Genomic DNA, 21,722 nt, shown 5'->3' with positions numbered 1-21,722 from the left:
GTAAATCTTAGATACAGATTGTTTGATTATATATTTAATTCTTATGTAATCCTGCTAAAATTTTGGTATGACAAAGAATTCTATAGTTATAGGTTCACTGTTATCTAAAATTTAAAAGCAATTTGATTGCTTTATGGCCCTGTTCATATTATCAACCAATTTAAGACAAGTATTTCTTTAGTTTGACTTCAGAAAAATACATCAATACCAGGTCTGACTGAAGAAAGAACTTCCCTATCAGCAGGAAGTTTTAGAGCTATCACTGAAAAGGAGAGAAGATGTCAAACAGAATCTTCTTTTTTTTTTTTAAGATTTATTTATTTATTATGTATACAGAAGAGGGCACTAGACCTCATTACAGATGGTTGTGAGCCACCATGTGGTTGCTGGGAATTGAGCTCAGGACCTCTGGAGGAGCAGTCGGTGATCTTAACCTCTGAGCCATCTCTCCAGCCCCAGAATCTTCTTTTAACATTTGGAACAAGTAGTGAATGGAAAGAAATGTGAACAGGCCCTTACAATCATACATACAGACATGTGAGAAATAAAATGGATTTTAAAATATGGTAGCTAAAAAAAAAAAAAAAAATCAAGACTTTGATCAAAACAGATGTTCTTTTTACATTCAAAAAAATTTCAAATCAGAAGTGTCTTAATATGTCCTATATTAGGAAATACAAGCATATCCCTGCAAAGCTACAAAATAATAGTATTAATCTAGCTGTGTCATTAGCCTTTTCTAAGCTATTATGTACTTACTTTAATACTTACATTTTATTCTTTTTTATTTTCAATGCTTCAAAAATGTACACATAATGTTGGAAGTTTCCATGGGCAACACATTCAGGGACTAACTATGCCCAGGGTAACTCAAAAAAAAGAAAAAAAAAAAAAAACTGCAATGACAGACAGGATGGTTAGTGATGCTACCTGTTCAGCAACAGAAAATATTTCATTGCGAGATTTAGAAATACTTGGCATTGTTTTCACTTGTGGACTTCATGTCTCCTTCTTACCTGATTTGTGTTTCAAATTTGTGGTCACTCCATCAAATTCAGATTTATCAATTTCCCATGCAAGAGGTAGCTTGCCCAGGCTGGTGGATAAGTTTTCCAAGCTATTTTCTTCATTATAGATTATTTCTGATGTACTAGCTGAAATACCAATGTATCTTGAACTATTTTCAGCAGAAATCGAGGTATTATCAGGGAGACAAGAAGAGCGGGCTGGGTTGGGAGTTTTGTAGATTGAGGTTGCCTGGTTGAGGAAGGCATAATCTGAACATATGGCATAAATTTTTTCCCTAGTATGAGTCACTGGACAACTTGAAGGATAATGACTATCTCCTCTGGGGCCCACAGGTACTCCTGAGGCACTTGAGCAAAAAGATTGTACAGCACCTTGTAGATCCTCTTCTGGGGACTTGTTCTCAGATTTGTGCTCACCATGTCCAGAATCAGTGGATCTTCCAGCTTCTGCAACGTTAGGCATCGAAAGCAACTGCAGATGTCTCTGTTCCTAGGAAGAAGTCGCAACCCTCTCACTTTTGAAAAACAACTTTGGCAAAATTTTACAGCATTCTATAAAAGCTTCAGAGTTGACAGATGGGATCCTAAGAAAAGACAGAAAGGAAAGATTGTTTGGCTATCCAGCAGATATGATGAATGGTAATAAACTTTATAATGAGTATGTTTCCTATACCTGCACTCAACGCAAATTGATTTTATGACCATAAACCTTGAGTTATGATGACTAACCATCTATCTTATATTAATGATTAGGGGTTAGGAACACAGCTTAGTTGGCTAAGTGTTTGCCATGCAAATATGAGGACCTGAATTGGATCTTCAGCACCCACATTAAAAAATAAATAAATAAAAAGCTGGCTGTCCCATAATGCCAGCTCTGGGTAAGAAGAGGCAGGAGTATCCCCAGGGTTTGCTGGCCAACAGTTTAGCCAAATCAGTGAGGCTCTGGTACAGTGAGGGACCCTGTTTTAAAAAATAAGATTGAGTAATGTGGAACATAGTCAGCATTGACCTCTGACATCCACACACGTACACACATGCATGTGCACCTGCACACACACACACACACACACACACACACACACACACACACACAAACACACACACAAGCTTAAAGCAAAATATGAGAATAAAATACAAATAACTCAGTTACAAGGGGAAAGTCACATCTGTAAAGACATTACAGAAATGAACAATGAGTTCATGAAAAAAAAGCTCATTATCATTAGTTGCTATGGAAACACAAATCAAAACCACAATGGTTTACCAACTCATACCCACCAAAATGGCTATAATAAAAAGACACAGGCAACAGTGAATGTTGGGAAGTATGTGGAAAAATCAGATCCCTCAAATGCTGCTATTAGAGATAAAAAATGGTCTGGTGGGCTTACCTAACAGTTATTCATACACTTCAACACTTACTGTGTAGTCCAAAAATTTCCCTCTCAACACAGATAGTAAACATTAACCAATGCCCCTGAATAGCAGCATTACTCATAATGGCAAAAAATGAAAACAACCCAAAGCCTCCTAACTGACTAATGGGTAAAGGTGGCACATCAATCTGGTGAAACACTACTCTGCAATAAAAAGAACTACTGATCCTGATACAAGATAAATGGACTTTGAAAACATTATGCTAATGAAAAAGCCAGTCACAAAAGAACTGATCCCTTAAGAGTTAAATTTATACAAAACCTCCAGGAGCGGCAAGTCTACAAAGCAGAGTGTACCTTAGCAGTTGCCTTGGGATGGAAGGTTCAGCATGATGAGCCTTTCTTTGAAATAATGAAGATATTCCATAACTAACACAAGTACATAGTAAAGGTCCAACTTGGAGAATATTCTAAAATGCCACTGAAGTGTACATTGTAATGAGTGGATTGTATGGCATATGAATTAAGTCTAAATAATACTGTCTAAAGTAGTACACTGACCAGATAATAAAAAATGTATATAAGGATAAAACATACATGATGATAATGATCATGTTCAACAAATAAAATTACAATTTAAAGTTATTCTCACTAACTTCTGATCATTCCCAGGGAAAATTGGGCTTCAAGTCTAACCTGATTCCTCTGAGGAAGAAAATAGTGAAGTTCAAATAGCCACTGAGGGCATTCAAAGAAGCTACAGCCTTACAAAGGAACAAGTCCCTAGTGAGGCACAGCATCATAGGAAATCAAAGGCAGGTGCCTTGTAGAGCAAGACAGGCCTTTCCAGGCTCCAGTGACCAAGCAATGCATGAAAAATTAAATCCATCCATAGGGGTCATTGTGCCTTTTTACTATTGATATATTGTCTCATTTGCTTATGGTAAACACTAGAAATGAAAATAACCACAGATTATGATTTGCTTAATAGCCATCACACAAGTCTTAAATGGTACAAGCCTGGCTGAGTCTCTAAGAAACAGATGTGATAAAGAACAGAGGACCCTCCAGCATCTTCTGAATGAAGAGGGTAAAGGTCACAAACACCATTAATGGAATTTAAGGAAATACACTCCTAGGAAGGAGACTCCGCCTGTACCAAGTAAGCTTCCCCTTCTATAAGACACGACTTCGCCTCACAACTTCAGGCAGTCTTTTTTCTCATTTGCAGTTAACAGTAGCTCACAAGACAGAAGTACATTATCACCAAAGTGGTACCTGCTGTGGTTTCACTGAGAATACTTTTTAGTAAAGAAGTCTTAATGTGTCTACAGATAGTGTCTGAGCTTTCTCCTTTTTCTTTGTTCTGTGGTGTGATGGTGATAGTGCCGGAAGATGCAAAGGGAAACATAATGCATGAGGTTTGCAGACCATGCTGATCTTCTCTGATGATTGGATTTCTACAAGTCCTGATTTCCAACTTCGTATCTGTGATTCTCATTGTTGGTTGTTTTCTTTACTTTTTTGCTTTTAGCTCTTTTGGGGGCCCACCACCCAGCTCCCAAATAAATCACACACAGAGGCTTATTCTTAATTATAAATGTCCAGCCTTAGCTTGGCTTGTTTCTTACCAGCTTTTCTTAACTTTAAATTATCCCGTCTACCTTTTGCCTCTGGGGCTTTTCCTTTTCTTACTTCTGTAACTCTTACTATCACTGTTACTCCATGGCTGGCCGTGTGGCCGTGTGGCTGTGTGGCCGGGTGGCCGTGTGGCTGTGTGGCTGTGTGGATGGTCCCTAGCATCCTCCTCTCCTTGATCTCTTGCTCCTTCTTCCTTTCCTCCCAGATTTCCCTTTCTATTTATTCTCTCTTCCTGCCAGCCCTGCCTATCCTTTCTCCTACCTCACTATTGACCATTCAGCTCTTTATTAGACCAGCAGGTGTTTTAGACAAGCAAAGTAGCACAGCTTCATAGAATTAAACAACTGCAACATAAAAGAAGGCAACAGATCTTTGCATCACTAAACAAATGTTCCACAGCATAAACAAATGTAACACATTTTAAAATAATATTCTATGCCACCTCATGTCCTTTAAAAGCTGTGTGGTGGAGGGGCACAAATGTGTCTGTGGTTGGGTGAGAAAGAATAACAGACAACAGATGGTCAGCTGGAGCAATGGACAGAGGTTATTGAGTCAGTGCATCACACACCCCCAGGCACTTAACTCTATCCTGCCATCACTACCTTCCTCAAGGCAAATAAAATTCTGACTATGGGAACAGCAATATATATCAGTTTGGTGATTTTATGCTCATTTGGAACATACAGAAAGGAAAAAAAAGTGTGGGCAAAATTGAATGTGGTAGCCCATTTCTATAATCCCAGGACTCAAGAGGCAGAAACAAGAGGCTGCTTCAAGATTGAGTCTAGACTAAACTGCACAGCTAGTTCTAAGCCAGCCAGCAGTCCACACTGGGCAGGACCCTAGCTCAAATAACCAAAACCAAATAAACAAAATAGGCAAAGGAAACAGCTCCACTTAAGAATGAAAGATATGACTGAACTGCTAGAAGATGAAGGTTTAAGAACACAGCACTTGATTAATAAAACATGTGGCCATCTGTTTTGGTTTGTTGGCTTTAAGCAATAGTCACTGAACAAGAACCATCTCTTTGGTCTCATTTTATCTTAGAAAAATTAACTGCAATCTATCTGAAGATATATTTTACATACATTGTCCCAGAAAATGAAAAGTATTACTATTTCCTCCTTTGAACAACTGTTTTATGTGAATATCTCTGAAAATATGTATATTTATAGGTTTGGCGACACAAGTAAAATATATTGCAGAAAAAGTTATGAAGCATCAGAAGGTATTTCACAGAAAATGATAGCAAAATGACGCAGAGCCCATGCTAGTGTTTTTATTTCCACACCATGACTGATACACATCTGTGCCCTGTGCAGTTGAACTCAGAAGGGCTTCTGCTTTGGTATCCTCAGGACTTTACTAAGAACCTGCTTTCTTAAAATGAAGACAGCACAGTTGCTGGAAACAAAACAATTACAGACACAGATCGCTCTAATAAGCTGCAATCATAGTCTCAGGGAAAACTGAGGTATGAAGGGCTGACTGCCCACCACTTAGCCTGCAGATGTCGGGATTTGTATCTCCTCCCATCTCTATGTTTATAACTCCATGCCACCCAGCCTTTGAGCTATTCTTTCTACCCTAGTCCCTACAGCAGATAATAAAGTCGGCTACACATACATGCTCATAGAACTCCCCTGCCTAAAGCCTTCAGCTCTTGGAGCAAAAGGCTGACTCTGAAATTGGCCCGAAATCTATCTCTTTAGAGCCACCTTACCCCACATACCCTCCTCTGTCCTTCCACAGTACTTTTTGGTTTTCTGAAATCTGTCTTCTAGCCCCCACCTTCTTATTCATTCTCATCCACTTTTAAAGGTGCACTCAAATGCCACTTTGATGTTCTAACTAGGCCAGGTTTCCTGTTCATACAGTGGAACCTTTCTTTCCAGAATATGATTTTACTTGTGTGTGTGTGTGTGTGTGTGTGTGTGTGTGTGTGTGTGTGTGTACAAACAGCTGCCTCCTGAAAGTCTGGTTGTCCTGACAATTGTATCCCAGGGCCTAGGCTTTGTAGAAGCTAGGTCCAACAAATACTTTTTAGGTGCCTACATTGTACCAGACATTATTGTAATTGTTTCCCCCTCATTTTGATTAACATATTAAGACTTGGTAATGAGAACGATTGCAGGAATACAGTTCAATTCCGCAATTTATTCACAGTATCTCCCAAGCAGTAGGAACCCCAAACTTTCAGGACAGCGCTAGAGAAATGATTTGTGAAAGTCATTGAAATGGACAGTTCTATCAAGTAAACATACATCGCCTGAGTTATATTCAAGTTATGTGCTTTTAGTGTCGACATGCCTAAGTATCACCTAGTATCATCTAGTTGAGTAGAGAACTAGATATCTTATAAAATCTCAATAAAGCTGTCCACGTGTCGCAAATAGTACAATCAATATTCTGTATAGAAAACAACTGAGACGCAGAACAGAAAGGTGTTTTGCTGAGGACTGTTGAGAACGCAAAGACACCTACCTGGTCCCCCTTCTCCATCAGCGTCCTGCGCACAATTTCCTGTCTCCTAGCCCCGACCATCAGACCAGAATACACTCCGGACAGCCTACCTGCGAGAACCAGATTCCTGCAGCGAATGGTGCCCCCTTGGAGCCCAGGTTCTGGGAAGCCAGGAGACTTCACACCGCCCCTCTTTGAGGCTCCGAGGCAACCTGAGGTGACAAGAGTGCTGGCAGAGCAGACTCGGGAGCGCCAGGGCGTCAGAGGTGCAAGTGCAGCAGCGGAGCTGTGCCGGGTTCCCACTCCCCGCTCACAGTGGCCAACCGAGAGCCCGGTGTCCCCAGTCCCCACTGGCCGAGGTTACACTAAAGCCTACTAGGCTCCTCGGGGCCTGCTCCCTCACACCCAGCCGGAAGACAAGGTTCACCAAGAGGGGGAGCGCGCGCAGGCCCGTAGGGTGCCGCTTCCAACCTGCAGCGGACTGGAGGGGCGGGAAGCAAGCGGGCAGTGACAACCCTGAAGCTGGTAGGGGAGGCCGTGATGGATAAGCTGATATCACCAATAATTACAATGGCGGAAAAATAAATAAATAATCCCCAAGTCTTGGCTCGCAACCCGGCCGGCTTTAGCTCACCGAGCAACCGGGGGTCTGAGTTTTCTACGCCCCTTGCCCGCTGGAGTGAGGGACCCAGCCTGCGACTTCTCTTACTCTCTGGCCCAGATGCAGGAGTGCATAGAGAGAGGATGACCACTGCAGACCGGGTGCCCGCGACCCGTTAGCTCAGCGTGGAAACCCGCTCCTGGAGAGGGTAAACCAGTACCCACGGATGCACCCCAAAGCCGAGCTTTGTTTCCGTGATTTCTATCCCCTGAACCTCTCCCTCCTTAGAGACCCAGCTCGACCCAGATCCTTTCAGGAAGGGCCGGCATCGAGGCAATGGCGGCGCTGCGCAGAGGCGGAGCGCATGGCTGACCAGTCCCTGGGACCGGCCCACCACTGGGGAATACCTCTGTTTTCCTTGGGTCGCGGAACTCCGGTGCTGGAAGGCAAAAACATGTGCATCCTCGAGCCTCCTACCCTAGGCCCGGAGTCTTTCGTGTCATTCCAGCGCACAGGGACAGCGCCAGGACCTTGGAGCCGGGTGGTTGAATATCATTGAGAACACCTGCCTTCCTTTCATCGTTTAATATATAACAGCCATTTGCAGGTGCAGTAGACAAAATTTTTGTTGGGAAATCTTAGCTGTGACTCCAGACATGCAAGTCCCCTGTTGCGCAACTGTAGTATTTAAGGTTTCCCCGAAAGATGTGATCCAAAATTTTTAAGGGGGGATAGGGGGTTAAGGAGAGAGTAGTGGGGGGAGGGTACCCTGGCAGGATTTCCGCTAGTCTTATGATGGACTACATATCCCAGGGAGCCGAGGGCCTGGGACGCGTGTCCACTTTGACCCTTTCATCCACTAGCAGAAGACCTTACTAAGCCGGGCCACTGCGCAGTCCAATCCTTCGCCTCCCACCTTGGCTGGAACGTGCGACGGATTCGTCCCCAAAATAATGATGCTTTAGTGGCAGGAGTAACACAAGTTTGTCATTGTCCAGAGAAAGAGGATCCTGTGTGCGGTTCTTACCCGGTTCAGCAGAACGAGTGGCGTCCTTCTGACCATGCTAGCGCTCAGGTTGTGACATTTTCTGGCACAGTGGGAGACCCGCGCTCTGACCCCGCACATCAAGCGACACTTTAGGGACCTACTGCTTTTTTGGCTGCTGCTGCTGCTTCTAGAACTGGCCGCAGTGCCCCTACCCACCCAGGCTAGCTCCATCCACTTAGCACGTTTGACTTTGTCTGCGGATCATCTGAGAGTCGGTCTTGTAAATGTTCAGCATTTCGCTGCTTTCCTGCCTTTTTCTGGGGACTGTGCCAGCACTTGCCCAGACCGGCGGAGAGAGGAGGCTGAGCCCAGAAAAGTGCGAAATATGGGGGCCAGGGCTAAAAGCAGACGTGGTCCTTCCAGCCCGCTATTTCTACATTCGGGCAATGGATACCTCAGGAGAACAGTAAGTGGAGAAATGACTCCTCAACCGTTTGGAATCGCGGTTTAAAATCACTGGGGTTTTGTTGTTGTTGTTGTTTGTTTGTTTGTTTTGTTTTGTTTTTGTCCTTCATTTTTATCAGCCCCAACTCTTCTTTTCTCCAAACAGTTTACATTCCAGAATATTTTAGTATAACAGGCTCCCCCTTCAAAATCATTTTTTTCTGTAACTTTGGAAATAATTCCGAAATATGTATTAAATATAGTATAAAATGTTGCTATAATGACAGCTCTTTTCATAGTTGTTCAGATGGGAATCGAGGCTAAACAGATCTCCCTTTGGTTTTGGTTTTTCGAGACAGGGTTTCTCTGCGCAGCTTTGGAGCCTAACCTGGAACTCATTTTGTAGACCAGGCTGGCCTCGAACTCACAGATCCACCTACCTCTGCCTCCCAAGTGCTGGGATTAAAGGCGTGCGCCACCACTGCCCGGATCTATCTCCCTTACTTTTAAGTGCTTTACCACAAGCTGTTTTTAGAAAAATAGTACACCTGGGGACACTACTGAAAACTAAACACCCCCCCAAATGCAGGAATATGTAGTCCTTGTGTTACTAATACAATAGACAGTTATTTTGATTTTTCACATAACTAAACATAATTGGAATACTAGTATATTTATTAGACTTTCATTAGTAGTATTTTAATTACGAGAATGTGGGTAGTGGTATATACACACACGAGTCCAGGGGCTGGAGAAAGCCACAGAGGCCATGGATCTCCTTGAGCTGGAACTGCCTGTAGTTGTGAGCCTTGGGGGCCATGGAACCTGAGGTAAGTCTTTTATATGACACTAAGTGCTCTTAACAATTGAGTTATATCTCCAGACCCAAGAATACTGGTTGTTTTTGTTTTTAGTTTTTTGTTTTGGTTTTTGGGTTTTTTTTTTTTTTTTGAGTCATTAAAGCAATTCTTCAAAATAAGGTCATCTTGAAGTAACCATTTAACAAAAGACAAACTGCCAGATGTGCTGAGCAGGCTGATAGAAACATTGTTCTTTATTTGTTTGTAAATAGCTTGGAAGTCTTAATGTATCCCCTGTCAACTGTCTAATGAAAGTATTTTATATTATTGTTTTCTTTTTTGTCTTTGATCCATCATATTGGTTCTGGTACCAAAAGCCTAAGAGATAAGCAAGCAAGTATATCTTAGAAGGATGTAGCAGAATACTCAACCTTTACAGATTGAAGAGAGTAGTGTGCATTTGCTCTTAAAATAACCCTCATATCTCATCTGTCTTCCCATCACAGGTTCACATCTTCTCCAGGTGAAACGGTGTTCCAGGTTAAAATCTCAGCACCTGATGAGCAATTCACTAGAGTTGGTGTCCAGGTTTTAGACCGAAAAGATGGGTCCTTCATAGTGAGATACAGAATGTATGCAAGCTACAAAAGTCTGAAGATAGAAGTCAAACACAACGGTCAGCATGTGGCTCAGTCTCCTTATGTTTTAAGAGGTATTTTGATACAAAATTTAATGATAAGATTTGAACACAAAAATATATGTCATTCCATCAATAAGAATTCCTTCAAAAAACTTAGCATACTTTTTTCACTGAAAGAAAAAAACTAGATGTTTCTTTAACTGAAAGCTAAATTAGGAGGCCCAGCAAAAGAGAGACATTAATTATAATTCACTAAAGACCAAGAAACACCCTACAGATGCATCAGTGAGAATAATCAAGAAAAAAGCTGGAGGGTGGTGGTGCACGCCTTTAATCCAAGCACTCAGGAGACAGAGGCAGGCTGATCTCTGAGTTTGAGGCCAGCCTGGGCTACCAAGTGAGTTCCAGGAAAGGCGCAAAGCTACACAGGGAAACCCTGTCTCGAAAAAACAACAACAAAAAAAAAAAAGGCTGGAGGGATGGCTCAGCAGTGAGGATCACATACTGCTCTTGCAAAGGACCAGAGTTTGGGTCCCAGCACCCATGTATGGTGGCTCATAGCCACCTGGAACTCCAGCTTCAGGGAAGAGGATGTCTGTCCAAAGGCACCTACATTCACATGTGCGTAGATACATGATTCATAATATTAAGTATTTTGACATTTGAGAGGTTTTTAATGCATAATTTATAACAAGGTTTTATAAATCTTTTGAAACAGCTTACAATAAGAGATGGCGTACATTTATGTATATAAATTAAAATTGACATGTGTATATGAACATATGAAATTAAAGAAAAGTCTCAGAAAACCATACCATTGTAACCATTCCCTCTTCTATGCTGTACTACTTTAAACATTTTACTTATTTTGTGTGCATGTGTGTGCAAATCTTAGCTATAAAAAAGAATTATCAGGGCTGAAGAGATACTCAGTGGTTAAGAACACTAGCTGCTTTTCCAAAGGACCTGGGTTTTTTTCCCAGCATACACAATGGCAGCTCATGTAACTCCAGGCCCAAGGGTCTGATATACTCTTCTCACCTCCAAAGGCACTGCAGGATGTACATGCAAACAAAACACCTGTACACATAAAATAAAAATAATGGAAAAATAAATTTTAAAAAAGAATAATCAAGTTAGATGTATAGTCATGAATGAATGAATGAATGAAGTAACTAATAATCATCACTAAAATTGCTAGGTGTGGTGGCATACACCTTTAATACTAGTGCTTGGAGGAATGAAGAGGCAAGTAACCTCTATGAGTTTGAGGCCAGCCAGGTGGCTTGAAGCAGAAAAAGGGAGTGGTCACTGGTTTGGTTGTCATGCCAGGCCACCATTATAAAGAAATTCTCTGCTGTTTTCTCTCATAGGATCAGAAAAAACTTGTTCATTTTCCCTTTCTGTGGGAGACAGGACCACAAGAAAAATCAAAGATCTTTTTTAACTGTCTAAATTCTTCTCTTATGTTCTACTGGGACTCCATGGTAGAGTCCAACTTGCAAAGCATTAAAATGTGTGTGAATTGCCTTGTCACCTATTGACTAGATCAGGTTTGAAGCTGAGGATTTCAGAAAGGAATAACACAGTGCTAGTTCAGATTCTTATGTTAGCATTATTGTATAATGAATTCACTGTGATATTAGTGAGACCACATGTTTTTAGGATTTTTACTTCTTTATATTTCTTTCTTTTAAAAAAAAGGGGGGGGGGTTGGGGATTTAGCTCAGTGGTAGAGCACTTGCCTAGCAAGCACAAGGCTCTGGGTTCGGTCCTCAGCTCCAGGAAAAAAAAATTTTTTTAAAGGGAGAGGGGGAGTAGGAGTCCTTTGTTTACTTCTGTTGCTACTGGCAACGGTTTACCCATTGAGAACAGTACTTTGGACACTCTAAGAACCTGTTTGTATAATAAACTAGTAAAACTGCAATTCATTTCACTTTTATACTTCAGAACACAGAATCTTCATTCTTTTGCCAATATTTGGTTATTCTTTAAAAAAAAAAAAACAAAAAAATACCACCTTATTTATATACGTATGTGTGTCTATAATGGGGGTATGTTCACACATGTGCAGGTATCACAGAGGCCAGAGTGGTATCAGTTCCTCTAGGACCAAATAGGTGGTTGTGGGTACTGAGAACCTAACTCAGGCCCTCTGCCAGAGCAGCAAGCACTCTTAAACTACTAAGTCATTTCTCCAACCCCATGATTATTCTTAGGTATTGTTTTTATAAAGAGTAATGAATTGTATCTACATAGAGCAAGAATTACTACCCGTTGGCTTAATTTGCACCTGTGCAAAGTGAGCCAGAATAGAAAGATATAGGAAGAATAGCTGTGAAAAGCCGGTAGGATAGAAGGCTGATGAAAGTTCATAGAGCATGTGTTTACTATGCTTCCTTTGCTAAGTGAAATGTTCATCACTGTTATTTGTATGTGAACAGGGCCAGTTTACCATGAGAACTGTGACTGCCCTTTGGAAGACAGTGCAGCCTGGCTACGGGAGATGAACTGTCCAGAAACCATCGCTCAGATTCAGAAAGATCTGGCACATTTCCCTACTGTTGATCCTGAAAAGATTGCAGCAGAAATCCCAAAACGATTTGGACAAAGGCAGAGCCTGTGTCATTATACCTTAAAGGACAACAAGGTACAATATGATCAAAGTCTGCTTGTTTCTTGCACTCTGTAGTGTTTTGACCATTTGATTGCATACGGCTACTTTCTTTTTTTTTTTTTTTTAAGATTTATTTATTTATTATGTACATAGAAGAGGGCACCAGATCTCATTACAGATGGTTGTGAGCCACCATGTGGGTACTGGGAATTGAACTCAGTTCCTCTGGTAGAACAGTCGGTGCTCTTAACCTCTGAGCCATCTCTCCAGCCCGCATACAGCTACTTTTGTTAAACATCATCCTATGTTCCTCGGCAACATCTGCCAGGACTTTTATACTCACATAGTAAATATTAAATTCTCTTCTAGGTTTATATCAAGACTCATGGTGAGCATGTTGGCTTTCGGATTTTCATGGATGCCATACTACTTTCATTGACTAGAAAGGTTAGTATGTTACAATCAATGTCAATCTATATTTTACAACTTAATTTTTCAAGACATCATTAACATCAATATTATGGGTATTCTGTTCTGGTGCCTTCCATATTGCTATCCTAAAATTTTGTTGTGGTTTTTTTTTTTTTCCTGGTACATATATTAGTCATTAAGGGCTGCTGTAGTTGCTTAAAACAGCAGAGAATGGCTCCTTAGGCCACTAGTCTGAAATCAAAGTATTGAAGGGTCACACTCATAAGACTATGACAGTCCTTCCCTGCCTCTTCCCAGCTTCTAGTGGTCCTCCATTCTTGATGCTCCCTTGTTCACAGCTTTGTGACTCTAATATCTGCCTCTTGTCACATGACTTTCTGCCCTCAAGAATCTGAGTCTCTGGTTTCCTCCCACCCCATTCCCTCTCCTCTCCCTAAGATGCCAATCATATTGGATTAACAGCCCACTTCACATTCCTGTGCAGCCTCATCTTAACTAATTAAATCAGCAATGACTTATTCCAAATAAGGTCACTCTAAGACACTGGGGTTTAGGACTGAAGTATATCTTTTGGGGGTAAATAACTCAATCTATAACAATACCACGTGGAAAGAAAATGCCTCCAGCTCATTAACAAGACCCCAGGGCTAACGCCCTAAGTGTTGTATTTCCCTACCTCTCTCCACTCCCCTCTCTCTCATTCCTCTTTCTCTGATCTCATTGGAGTCTCTTGGTAGTATTAGAACCATAGAAATTAACTTGGCCAGCTTCTTGGTTTTAATAGTAAGTCTACTGGCCAAGTTGGACACCACAGAAAACAAACTGAGGATATTTATTCACATGACTATATTCTGAACAGTTTCTAAACCTAAAGTAACTGTCATTGCCTTGAAGTTGGAGAGATTGGCCTTTTATCTGTGCAATGGCTAATTTTGTTAAATTAACATACTGAATGATGGGTTTCATTGTGACATTTATATATATACACACACACACATCATGTGCTTATATTTACACACAGTTCCTTTTTCCCCCATATTCTGAGGCAGTGTCTTGCCCAGGCTGGCCCTGAACTCTGTGTAGCCCAGACTAGCCTTATGCAGCACGCTGGCATCCAACTCATAATCATCCTGCCTCAGCCTCACAACCGCTAGGATTACAGATAAGCACCACCATTCCTAGTTCCAACTACTAATTTTAACTGTTAAGTATATGGTTGTGTGCAATGCAAAGACTGTGAATAAGCTCTTGCCTCCCTACAACCAGGTGAGGATGCCAGATGTGGAGTTTTTTGTCAATTTGGGAGACTGGCCTTTGGAAAAAAAGAAATCAAAGCCAAACATCCAGCCGATCTTTTCCTGGTGTGGCTCCACAGATTCCAGGGATATTGTGATGCCTACCTATGACCTGACTGACTCTGTTCTAGAAACCATGGGCCGGTGAGAGATGGTCAGGGTTGACCCAGAGCCTTGGTTTGCTCTCTTTGGTGAGTCCTTTTCTATCTGATTTCATGAGTTGATGGTTTGGGAGGAAGACATGTTCCGCTTCCTGTCTTCTAGAGTAAGTCTGGATATGATGTCGGTACAAGCTAACACAGGGCCTCCCTGGGAAAGGAAGAACTCCACAGCTGTCTGGAGGGGCCGTGACAGCCGCAAAGAGAGACTAGAGCTGGTAAAACTTAGCAGAAAACACCCAGAGCTCATCGATGCTGCTTTCACCAATTTCTTCTTCTTCAAACACGACGAGAGCTTGTATGGGCCCATCGTGAAACACATTTCATTTTTCGATTTCTTCAAGGTATGATGTCACCTATGGCCATTCCTTTCTGCTTTCCAGTGTGTATAAATAACATTTTGGGGAAGGGAACTAAAGTCTACAAGTTACAGAGGATGGTAAGGTATCACAAAACTGAGTACTGAGGCATGGAAATGCAGCCCAATTCTGGATTCACCACACAGCACTGATGTTGAATAAGCGTTAATGGAATGTAGTTCCTAGAAAAAGCTATTTTCCTAGTTAACCCTTAATATAAATGTATGTTTGGTCAAATCCTTTTTTTTTTAGTAAGTGTGTGCAAGTCACTTTAGAAATACTACTCCCCCGAATCACAGCATCACATGAAGATATCAGACAGATAACTGGGGCTGGAGAGATGGCTCAGTGGTTAAGAGCACTGTCTGCTCTTCCAGAGGTCCTGAGTTCAAATCCCAGAAACCACATGGTGGCTGACAACCACCTGAAATGAGATCTGGTGCCCTCTTCTGGTCAGCAGGGATACATGCAGACAGAATACTGTACACATAATAAATAAATAAATCTTTAAAAAAAAAAAAAAAAGACAGGTAACAAGGAGAAACCCATTCAAATGTTCTGGGCATTCTGGGGATGGTGGATGGTTTTCTGTACCTTGCGTATTGATTCCTAAAGTTTCCCAGGGAGTAATCATTTCTGACAACTCCTTTTCAAGCAGTGGGTATTGCCCCACTCTTGGGCCCCCCAGGTGGTTTCTCAAATACTTTGGGTCAACAAAAAAGTGGGAGAAAACAAGAAACTGATGTGCTCTTCTGATCTGTGGATGATGAATATTCATTTGATGTGTCTGTGGCAGTAGGCAGACCTGAGAGGTGCCATTAATTCATATATTGGTATTTTTCATATATGTGTATTGGAAACAATTTTTTTAATTTATTTATTTTTATTTTATGTACATTGGTATTTTGCCTGCATGTATGTCTGTGTGAGGGTGTCATGTCCCCTAGAACTGGAGTTACAGACAGCTGTGAGCAGCCGTGTGGGTACTGGGAGTTGAACCTGGGTCCTCAGGAAGAGCAGTCAGTGCTCTTAACCACTGAGCCATCCCTGAAATAGTTTTTTAAGTGTAACAACAAAAAAACAATTAGCCATCCCTTCTCAGAAGGTGTGAAGTGTATGTGTGTGTGTTCATAGGTACACACGTGTGTAAAGGCCAAAAGAGCCTTGGGTGTCGTTGCTTAGGAGCCATACACCTTGGTTTTAATACAGGGTTTTTCGCTTTGCCTGGACATGTCAAGTAAGCTAGACTGACTGGCCTGCAAGTTTCAGGGGCCTCCCTGTCTCCCACTCCCTAGAGTGCACATGCCACCATACCCAGCTTTTGTACAAAGGTCGTTACATTTGCAAGGCAAGCACTTTACAACCTGAGCATCTTCCAGGTCCAAGGGCAGTATTTCATCACTTGGGGTTTTTTTGTTGTTGTTTGGTTGGGTGGGTGGTTTTGGTTTTTCGAGACAGGATTTCTCTGTGAAACAGTCCTGGCTGTCCTGAAACTCACTTTGTAGACCAGGCTGGCCTCGAACTCACTGAGATCCACCTGCCTCTGCCTCTTGAGTGCTGAGATTAAAGGCATGTGCCACCACAGCAGAGCTCATCACTTGGTTTTATTCTTACCTGTTAAATTTTCCTCAAGTAGGGCTATTGATTTCCATAGTTCTCTGGATAGTATTATTCATAAATGTTCTTACCCCATGACTATTAAGTCCTTTAAGACATGTGTGTAGCCATGTCATATTTTAAAATACTATTGGCATAGCACAGAATGTGCTGCCCTAGATGCACGTGTAGATCAACAAAGAATCAGAGTCAAATTTACAAAATCAAAGCTCTACCTTTCCTTATGGTATACCCTTGGGACATCCATATTATTAATTTGCTAGCTGCTTCAGTGTTAGATGTGTAGCTGTGTTTAGGAAATTTGAGGCCATATCAAATGAACCTTTAGCTCTGGGTGTGATACTTTATTTGTAAAATGTGATTTTATTTGTATATTAATAAAGTTGTCTTGGGGTCAGAACAAGCCAGAGCAGAAGCTGGGCAGTGATGGTGCAGGCCTTTAATCCCAGCACTTGGGAGGCAGAGCTAGGTAGATCTCTGTGTGTTCAAGGATACAGCCAGCATGGCAACACACGCCTTTGATCTCAATACCAACCACAGAAGACCTGGAGGTCTGTATAATAGGCAGTGACGAGGAGGTCATGTGGCTGGGTTTACAACCAATGAGAAGGCAGGACAGAAAGTCTATATAAAAGACAGGACACACAGAAGTAGGTCTCTTGCGGAGAGGAAAGACAGCAGAAGCAGTGAAGGGTAAGGTTTTCAGCTCTCAGCTATTGCTCTGACCTCTTGGCTTTTAACTCTGCAATTGGATCTGTGTTTCTTATTTAACAAGATGGTTACATCTACATTTAGGTCAACATAGTATATAATAAGAACACTTATTAAATGTTAATGGAGAGGGAAAGTCTGTCTGAGAGTGGAAAAATGGTGCATAGAAGGGGAAGAAAAAAGAGTAGAATGGGAATTTAGTGAAGACTGTTAATCTCCTGCTTTGCAGCACAAGTACCAAATAAATATTGATGGTACTGTGGCAGCGTACCGCTTGCCATATCTACTGGTAGGCGACAGCGTGGTTCTAAAGCAGGACTCCATCTACTATGAACACTTCTACAATGAGCTGCAGCCTTGGAAACACTACATTCCAGTCAAAAGCAACCTGAGCGATCTGCTGGAAAAGCTTCAGTGGGCAAAAGATCATGATGCAGAGGTAAGGTCATTCTCCTAGAAGCCCGCTCCTACTTACACCACTGCATCACAGGAGTGTTGGAAACATGCCTGGACACTGGGATGTTCAGATACAGCTTTTACTTATACATGGGATGCTGCCTGACCAGGGGTAGCTCACAGTTCCCCTCAAAGTGAGCATCACCACAACACTTTAGATTAGCTGACCACTCTGCTAAACTCTAGCCTTGATTATATTTTCTTTTTCAGTCAGGTTGGTTGGGGGCATAAGCAGTGCCTGTCTGGCAATAGATGTCAGTAACTACTGTAGAGTAAAATGAGGAATTATTACTACTAATAAGCTTGAAGTTGAGTGTCTGCTGAAAATGAAGAGAACATGCAAGGCTTATACTCTGTACTTGATAAGCTTTCGTTACTTTGCTTGGGTCTAACTCCTCTCTCCAAGGGAGGCTTATCTCTAAGACATCCCACATGGCAACTTGGACTTTGAAATCTTGCAAACCTCTCTAGGCTGAACAAATATACTCTGAAATGCTACATAAGCTACTCCCAAAGATATGTTTTCTGTCTTATTTCACGTTGTAGTCTGAAGGTCTGTTTGCATATGTCTGCAAGAGAAAGAGTACCATTAAAGGGTGTTTTTTTTAATTCCCATAGGCAAAGAAGATAGCAAAAGCAGGACAAGAATTTGCAAGAAATAATCTAATGGGTGATGATATATTCTGTTATTACTTCAAACTTTTCCAGGTTAGTATTTTCACACACACACACACACACACACACACACACACCTTTCATATTGCTTGTGACTAGACATGTTATAGTCAAACAACAGTTAGTATAAAATTTTCTAAACGTATACTAATATAAAGACATATACCACTTTAGTAAAAATTAGACACAAATACTAATAATTAGAGGCTTGGAGTGTAGCTTATGAAAAAGCACATATCTATCATGCATGAGGCTTTGGGTTCAGTTCTAGGTACAATAAGGAAAAAAAAATGTTGAATACCAAGAATGTAACAACATCAAGTGAAAAGCTTTCATATTAGGCCTCAGGACCTAGGCTTGGGGGGTGGGGCTGTATATATGGAAAGCAAGTCCTTGGGTATGAAAAGACCCATGGACTAATAGGTTGAGAGTTCAAGGGGTCTATGGCTGTATTCCCTCAAACAAGTCCAGGCTCATCTAATCTAGGAATTAAACAGGGTTGGACCTATTTAGTACTTGCATGGGAAACTGCTTGGCAATACTGGGTACTGTAGGCAATCAATCGGTAAAACTATGAAAAAAAAAAGTGTTAATTAAATAAAATGCAAAGTATAATCAGCCTCTTGGCCCCAAATAACTCATACCTTTTCTTGAAAATTATTTTCAGCCGGGCGGTGGTGGCGCGCGCCTGTAATCCCAACACTTGGGAGGCAGAGGCGGGTGGATCTCTGTGAGTTCGAGGACAGCCTGGTCTACAAAGCTAGTCCAGGACAAGCTCCAAAGCTACAGAGAAACCCTGTCTCAAAAAACCAAAAGAAAAAAGAAAATTATTTTCAAGGACCAAGAATTTGTAAATTGTAATCCCAACATATCTGATGATTTAAATCCTTAAAAAGGAATGCAGAAGTAAACAAATTATTTGTTAGTAATAATAGTAGAGCTAAATTAAGATTCTTGTCTCGGAGTTCCAGATATCGAACACAATATCTTAGGTCCTGCTACAGAGCAAAGATGGTCTGTCTCTGGTCTATTTTATAACCTTCCCTAGAAGGTGGTGAAGGGATACAGAGAGTGAGCTATGTAAAAAAGATGAATTAGACCAGGGGGCTACAGCCTGGACATCTAAAGATCCATTGTGTCATGCCACTTATTTAGCTAATGTTCGGCATCCATTTCCAGCACCGTGCCCATTGCAGAGTAAGAATATAATCAAGGACTCAGACTCATGAAGCCTTAGCGAGGAAGAAAGAAATAGGCTCTGTTCTCCTTCTAGGAAGGATTTCGTGCAGCATTATTTCCACTTAAAGCAGAAGGTAGTTACAAAGAAATATTTAGTCATATAAATTTGGGATTTTGGGCTGGCAAGATAGCTCAGCAGTTAAGAGCACATACTATTCTTGCAGAGAACAGTTCCCATCATCTATGTTGGGTAGTTCACAATTGCCTGTAACTCTAGCTTCAGGACATCTGATTCCTTGGCCCCTGTTGGCATCCACTCATGCACATGTCCACATTCAGACACATAATTAAAAACAAAACAATGTTTTTAAAATGTGGATATGCTAGATGTAGCACACACACCTGTAATCCTAGCACTAAGGAGATAAAGACAGAGGATTGCTGCAAGTTTGACATTCAGTAGGCCAACTATAGTGATATCCTGTCTCTAAAAACACAAGATAGGACTGAGTGATAACTCAATGAGTAAAGTACTTGCTGCACACACATAAGGGGACCAAGTTAGGACCCCCAGCACCCCTGTGAAGATCTTTGTGGCAGAACTTATCTGTAATCCCAGCATTGGGAAGCAGAGACAAGAGGATCCCTGGAACTTATGGCTAGCCAGTCTAGTCCATCAGTGAGCTCCAGGTTCAGTGACCCTGCCTCTAAAAATAATGTGGAGAGAGACTAAGAATGCATTTGATGCCCTCCTTTGGCCTCTACACATCTACGTACACATCACACACACATACATACACACAAGGGGTCTACTAGGAATTGGTAGCCAATGTTCACAGCACAATCAGGAACTCTGTATTGAGCATTTAAGATGGATTTAGAGGACACTTCAGGTAACAGTTTAGTGCACATGCATTAAAAGAATGCTGTACTTGTAAGTTCCAGTGTGTCTCATTTGGTGATTATGCTTAAGAAGAGTTGCTTAAGGAATGCTTTTGTATTGATGCTTAACAGGGCTATGCCAACTTACAAGTGAGCAAGCCACAAATTCGAGAGGGTATGAAGAGGGTAGAGCCACATTCTGAGGATGACCTCTTTCCTTGCACGTGCCATAGGAGAAAGGTAACAAGACTAACCTGGCTCTAGTGATGTGAAAGAACCAGTCCATGTGCTTGCTCACTGTCTGTGAAAATGCAGAAATTCTGAATGCCAGTTAAATTTTTGGTAGCTAATTATTAGCCTGGTGGACTCTGTACACCATGACAATCTAGAAGTAGGAGTTTTGGTCCTTCGCAGTTTTGTGTGTCTCTTTTGAGAAATAATTTGCCACTAATTCACTGGCCCCTCAGTGGCACATCATTTATGCTAATCCCTTTCTGTGCTGTATGAGTCACTAGAGCTGATAATGAAACAGATTAAATGTCACAAAGTTTCTTTTGGCTCTGCATGAGATTGGGCAATTTCATTTCCTTTTTATCTCTTATGTGATTTAGATAGAATTGGTATCAGATCAGTAACTTCTACCAACTAGTTGGCACTTTGAATGACAGTGGCATGTTTTGCTCTCTGTCTGTGCCATCTCTTTACACTTACTATCTGTAACACAGAGTGTAATGGTGCTACAGATCCCTGGGTATTTAAGATCTCCATCACTCACTCCCATGAAGCTGAGTGTGATTTTATACCTGGGTGATTCTGGTCCTCCAGAAATAGTCCTGGGCCCTTAAAACACCTAAAAGAAACTTGATTTTTTATTTTTTTTTTCCTCCTCTCATCATATTTAGGAGAAAATAGTTGTCTGGTATGAGTATTCTTGATTCCTAGGATTTCTTAGTGGCTCTTAATTTTTTTTCTTCTTAATTACAGACCAAAGATGAACTCTGATATGCAAAGTATCTTCTATCCAAATGATGGTGCTCTGAAGACTCTTCTTACTGTAGAGAAGATCTTTTTAAGTATTAGTTCCAAAAACAATGTAAAGTCTAGTGGTGACTGTTTGCATGCTCAGAGTGTTTCTTCCTATGCAGTATTCCCATGACTGTCTTTTACAGAACATTTTTAAATTTTTATAATAAAACCACCTTTAAGGGACTATTTTGTACCAATTATTAGCTATGAATAGAAAAAGGAAAGTCTGGGTCCTTGATTCTGGCCTGCTGACTGCTTGCTCTGAATCAAATAGACCTCCAAAAACAAAACAAAACCCAGCCAATTATGGTTGTTCATGCCTGTA

At 41.3% G+C, this 21,722-nt stretch overlaps 2 protein-coding genes across 7 annotated transcripts in view; one reads left to right on the top strand and one right to left on the bottom strand.

The window, feature by feature from the left end:
* The window catches only part of Bivm (basic, immunoglobulin-like variable motif containing), a 25,451-nt gene extending 17,556 nt beyond the window's left edge, over nt 1-7,895 (bottom strand). For 2 of the 5 annotated variants that reach the window (XM_036173173.1, XM_036173177.1), the window contains exons 1-2: nt 7,526-7,895; nt 1,017-1,612 (exon numbers count right to left, since the gene is read on the bottom strand). In XM_036173173.1, coding sequence (XP_036029066.1) covers nt 1,017-1,491 — 475 coding nt within the window. In that variant the 5' untranslated portion in view covers nt 1,492-1,612; nt 7,526-7,895. The other 3 variants (XM_036173176.1, XM_036173174.1, XM_036173175.1) reach the window with 3 other exon arrangements.
* Poglut2 (protein O-glucosyltransferase 2) lies at nt 7,681-21,722 on the top strand. Of its 2 annotated transcripts, none has more exons than XM_036173179.1 (11): nt 7,681-7,725; nt 7,985-8,572; nt 9,857-10,026; nt 12,435-12,640; nt 12,977-13,054; nt 14,306-14,478; nt 14,599-14,836; nt 17,409-17,618; nt 18,254-18,343; nt 20,504-20,611; nt 21,356-21,722. In XM_036173179.1, exons 2-11 carry the CDS (start codon nt 8,391-8,393, stop codon nt 21,371-21,373), a joined length of 1,473 nt encoding a protein of 490 aa, XP_036029072.1. In that variant the 5' UTR covers nt 7,681-7,725; nt 7,985-8,390; the 3' UTR covers nt 21,374-21,722. The 2 variants fall into 2 exon arrangements, with proteins under 2 accessions (XP_036029072.1, XP_036029071.1); XM_036173178.1 differs by having other exon boundaries at nt 9,857-10,062.

The sequence above is a fragment of the Onychomys torridus genome, chromosome 23 (genome assembly GCF_903995425.1).
Source record: "Onychomys torridus chromosome 23, mOncTor1.1, whole genome shotgun sequence".
Lineage (NCBI taxonomy): Eukaryota > Metazoa > Chordata > Mammalia > Rodentia > Cricetidae > Onychomys > Onychomys torridus.
This window is presented reverse-complemented; position numbering and strand designations above follow the sequence as displayed.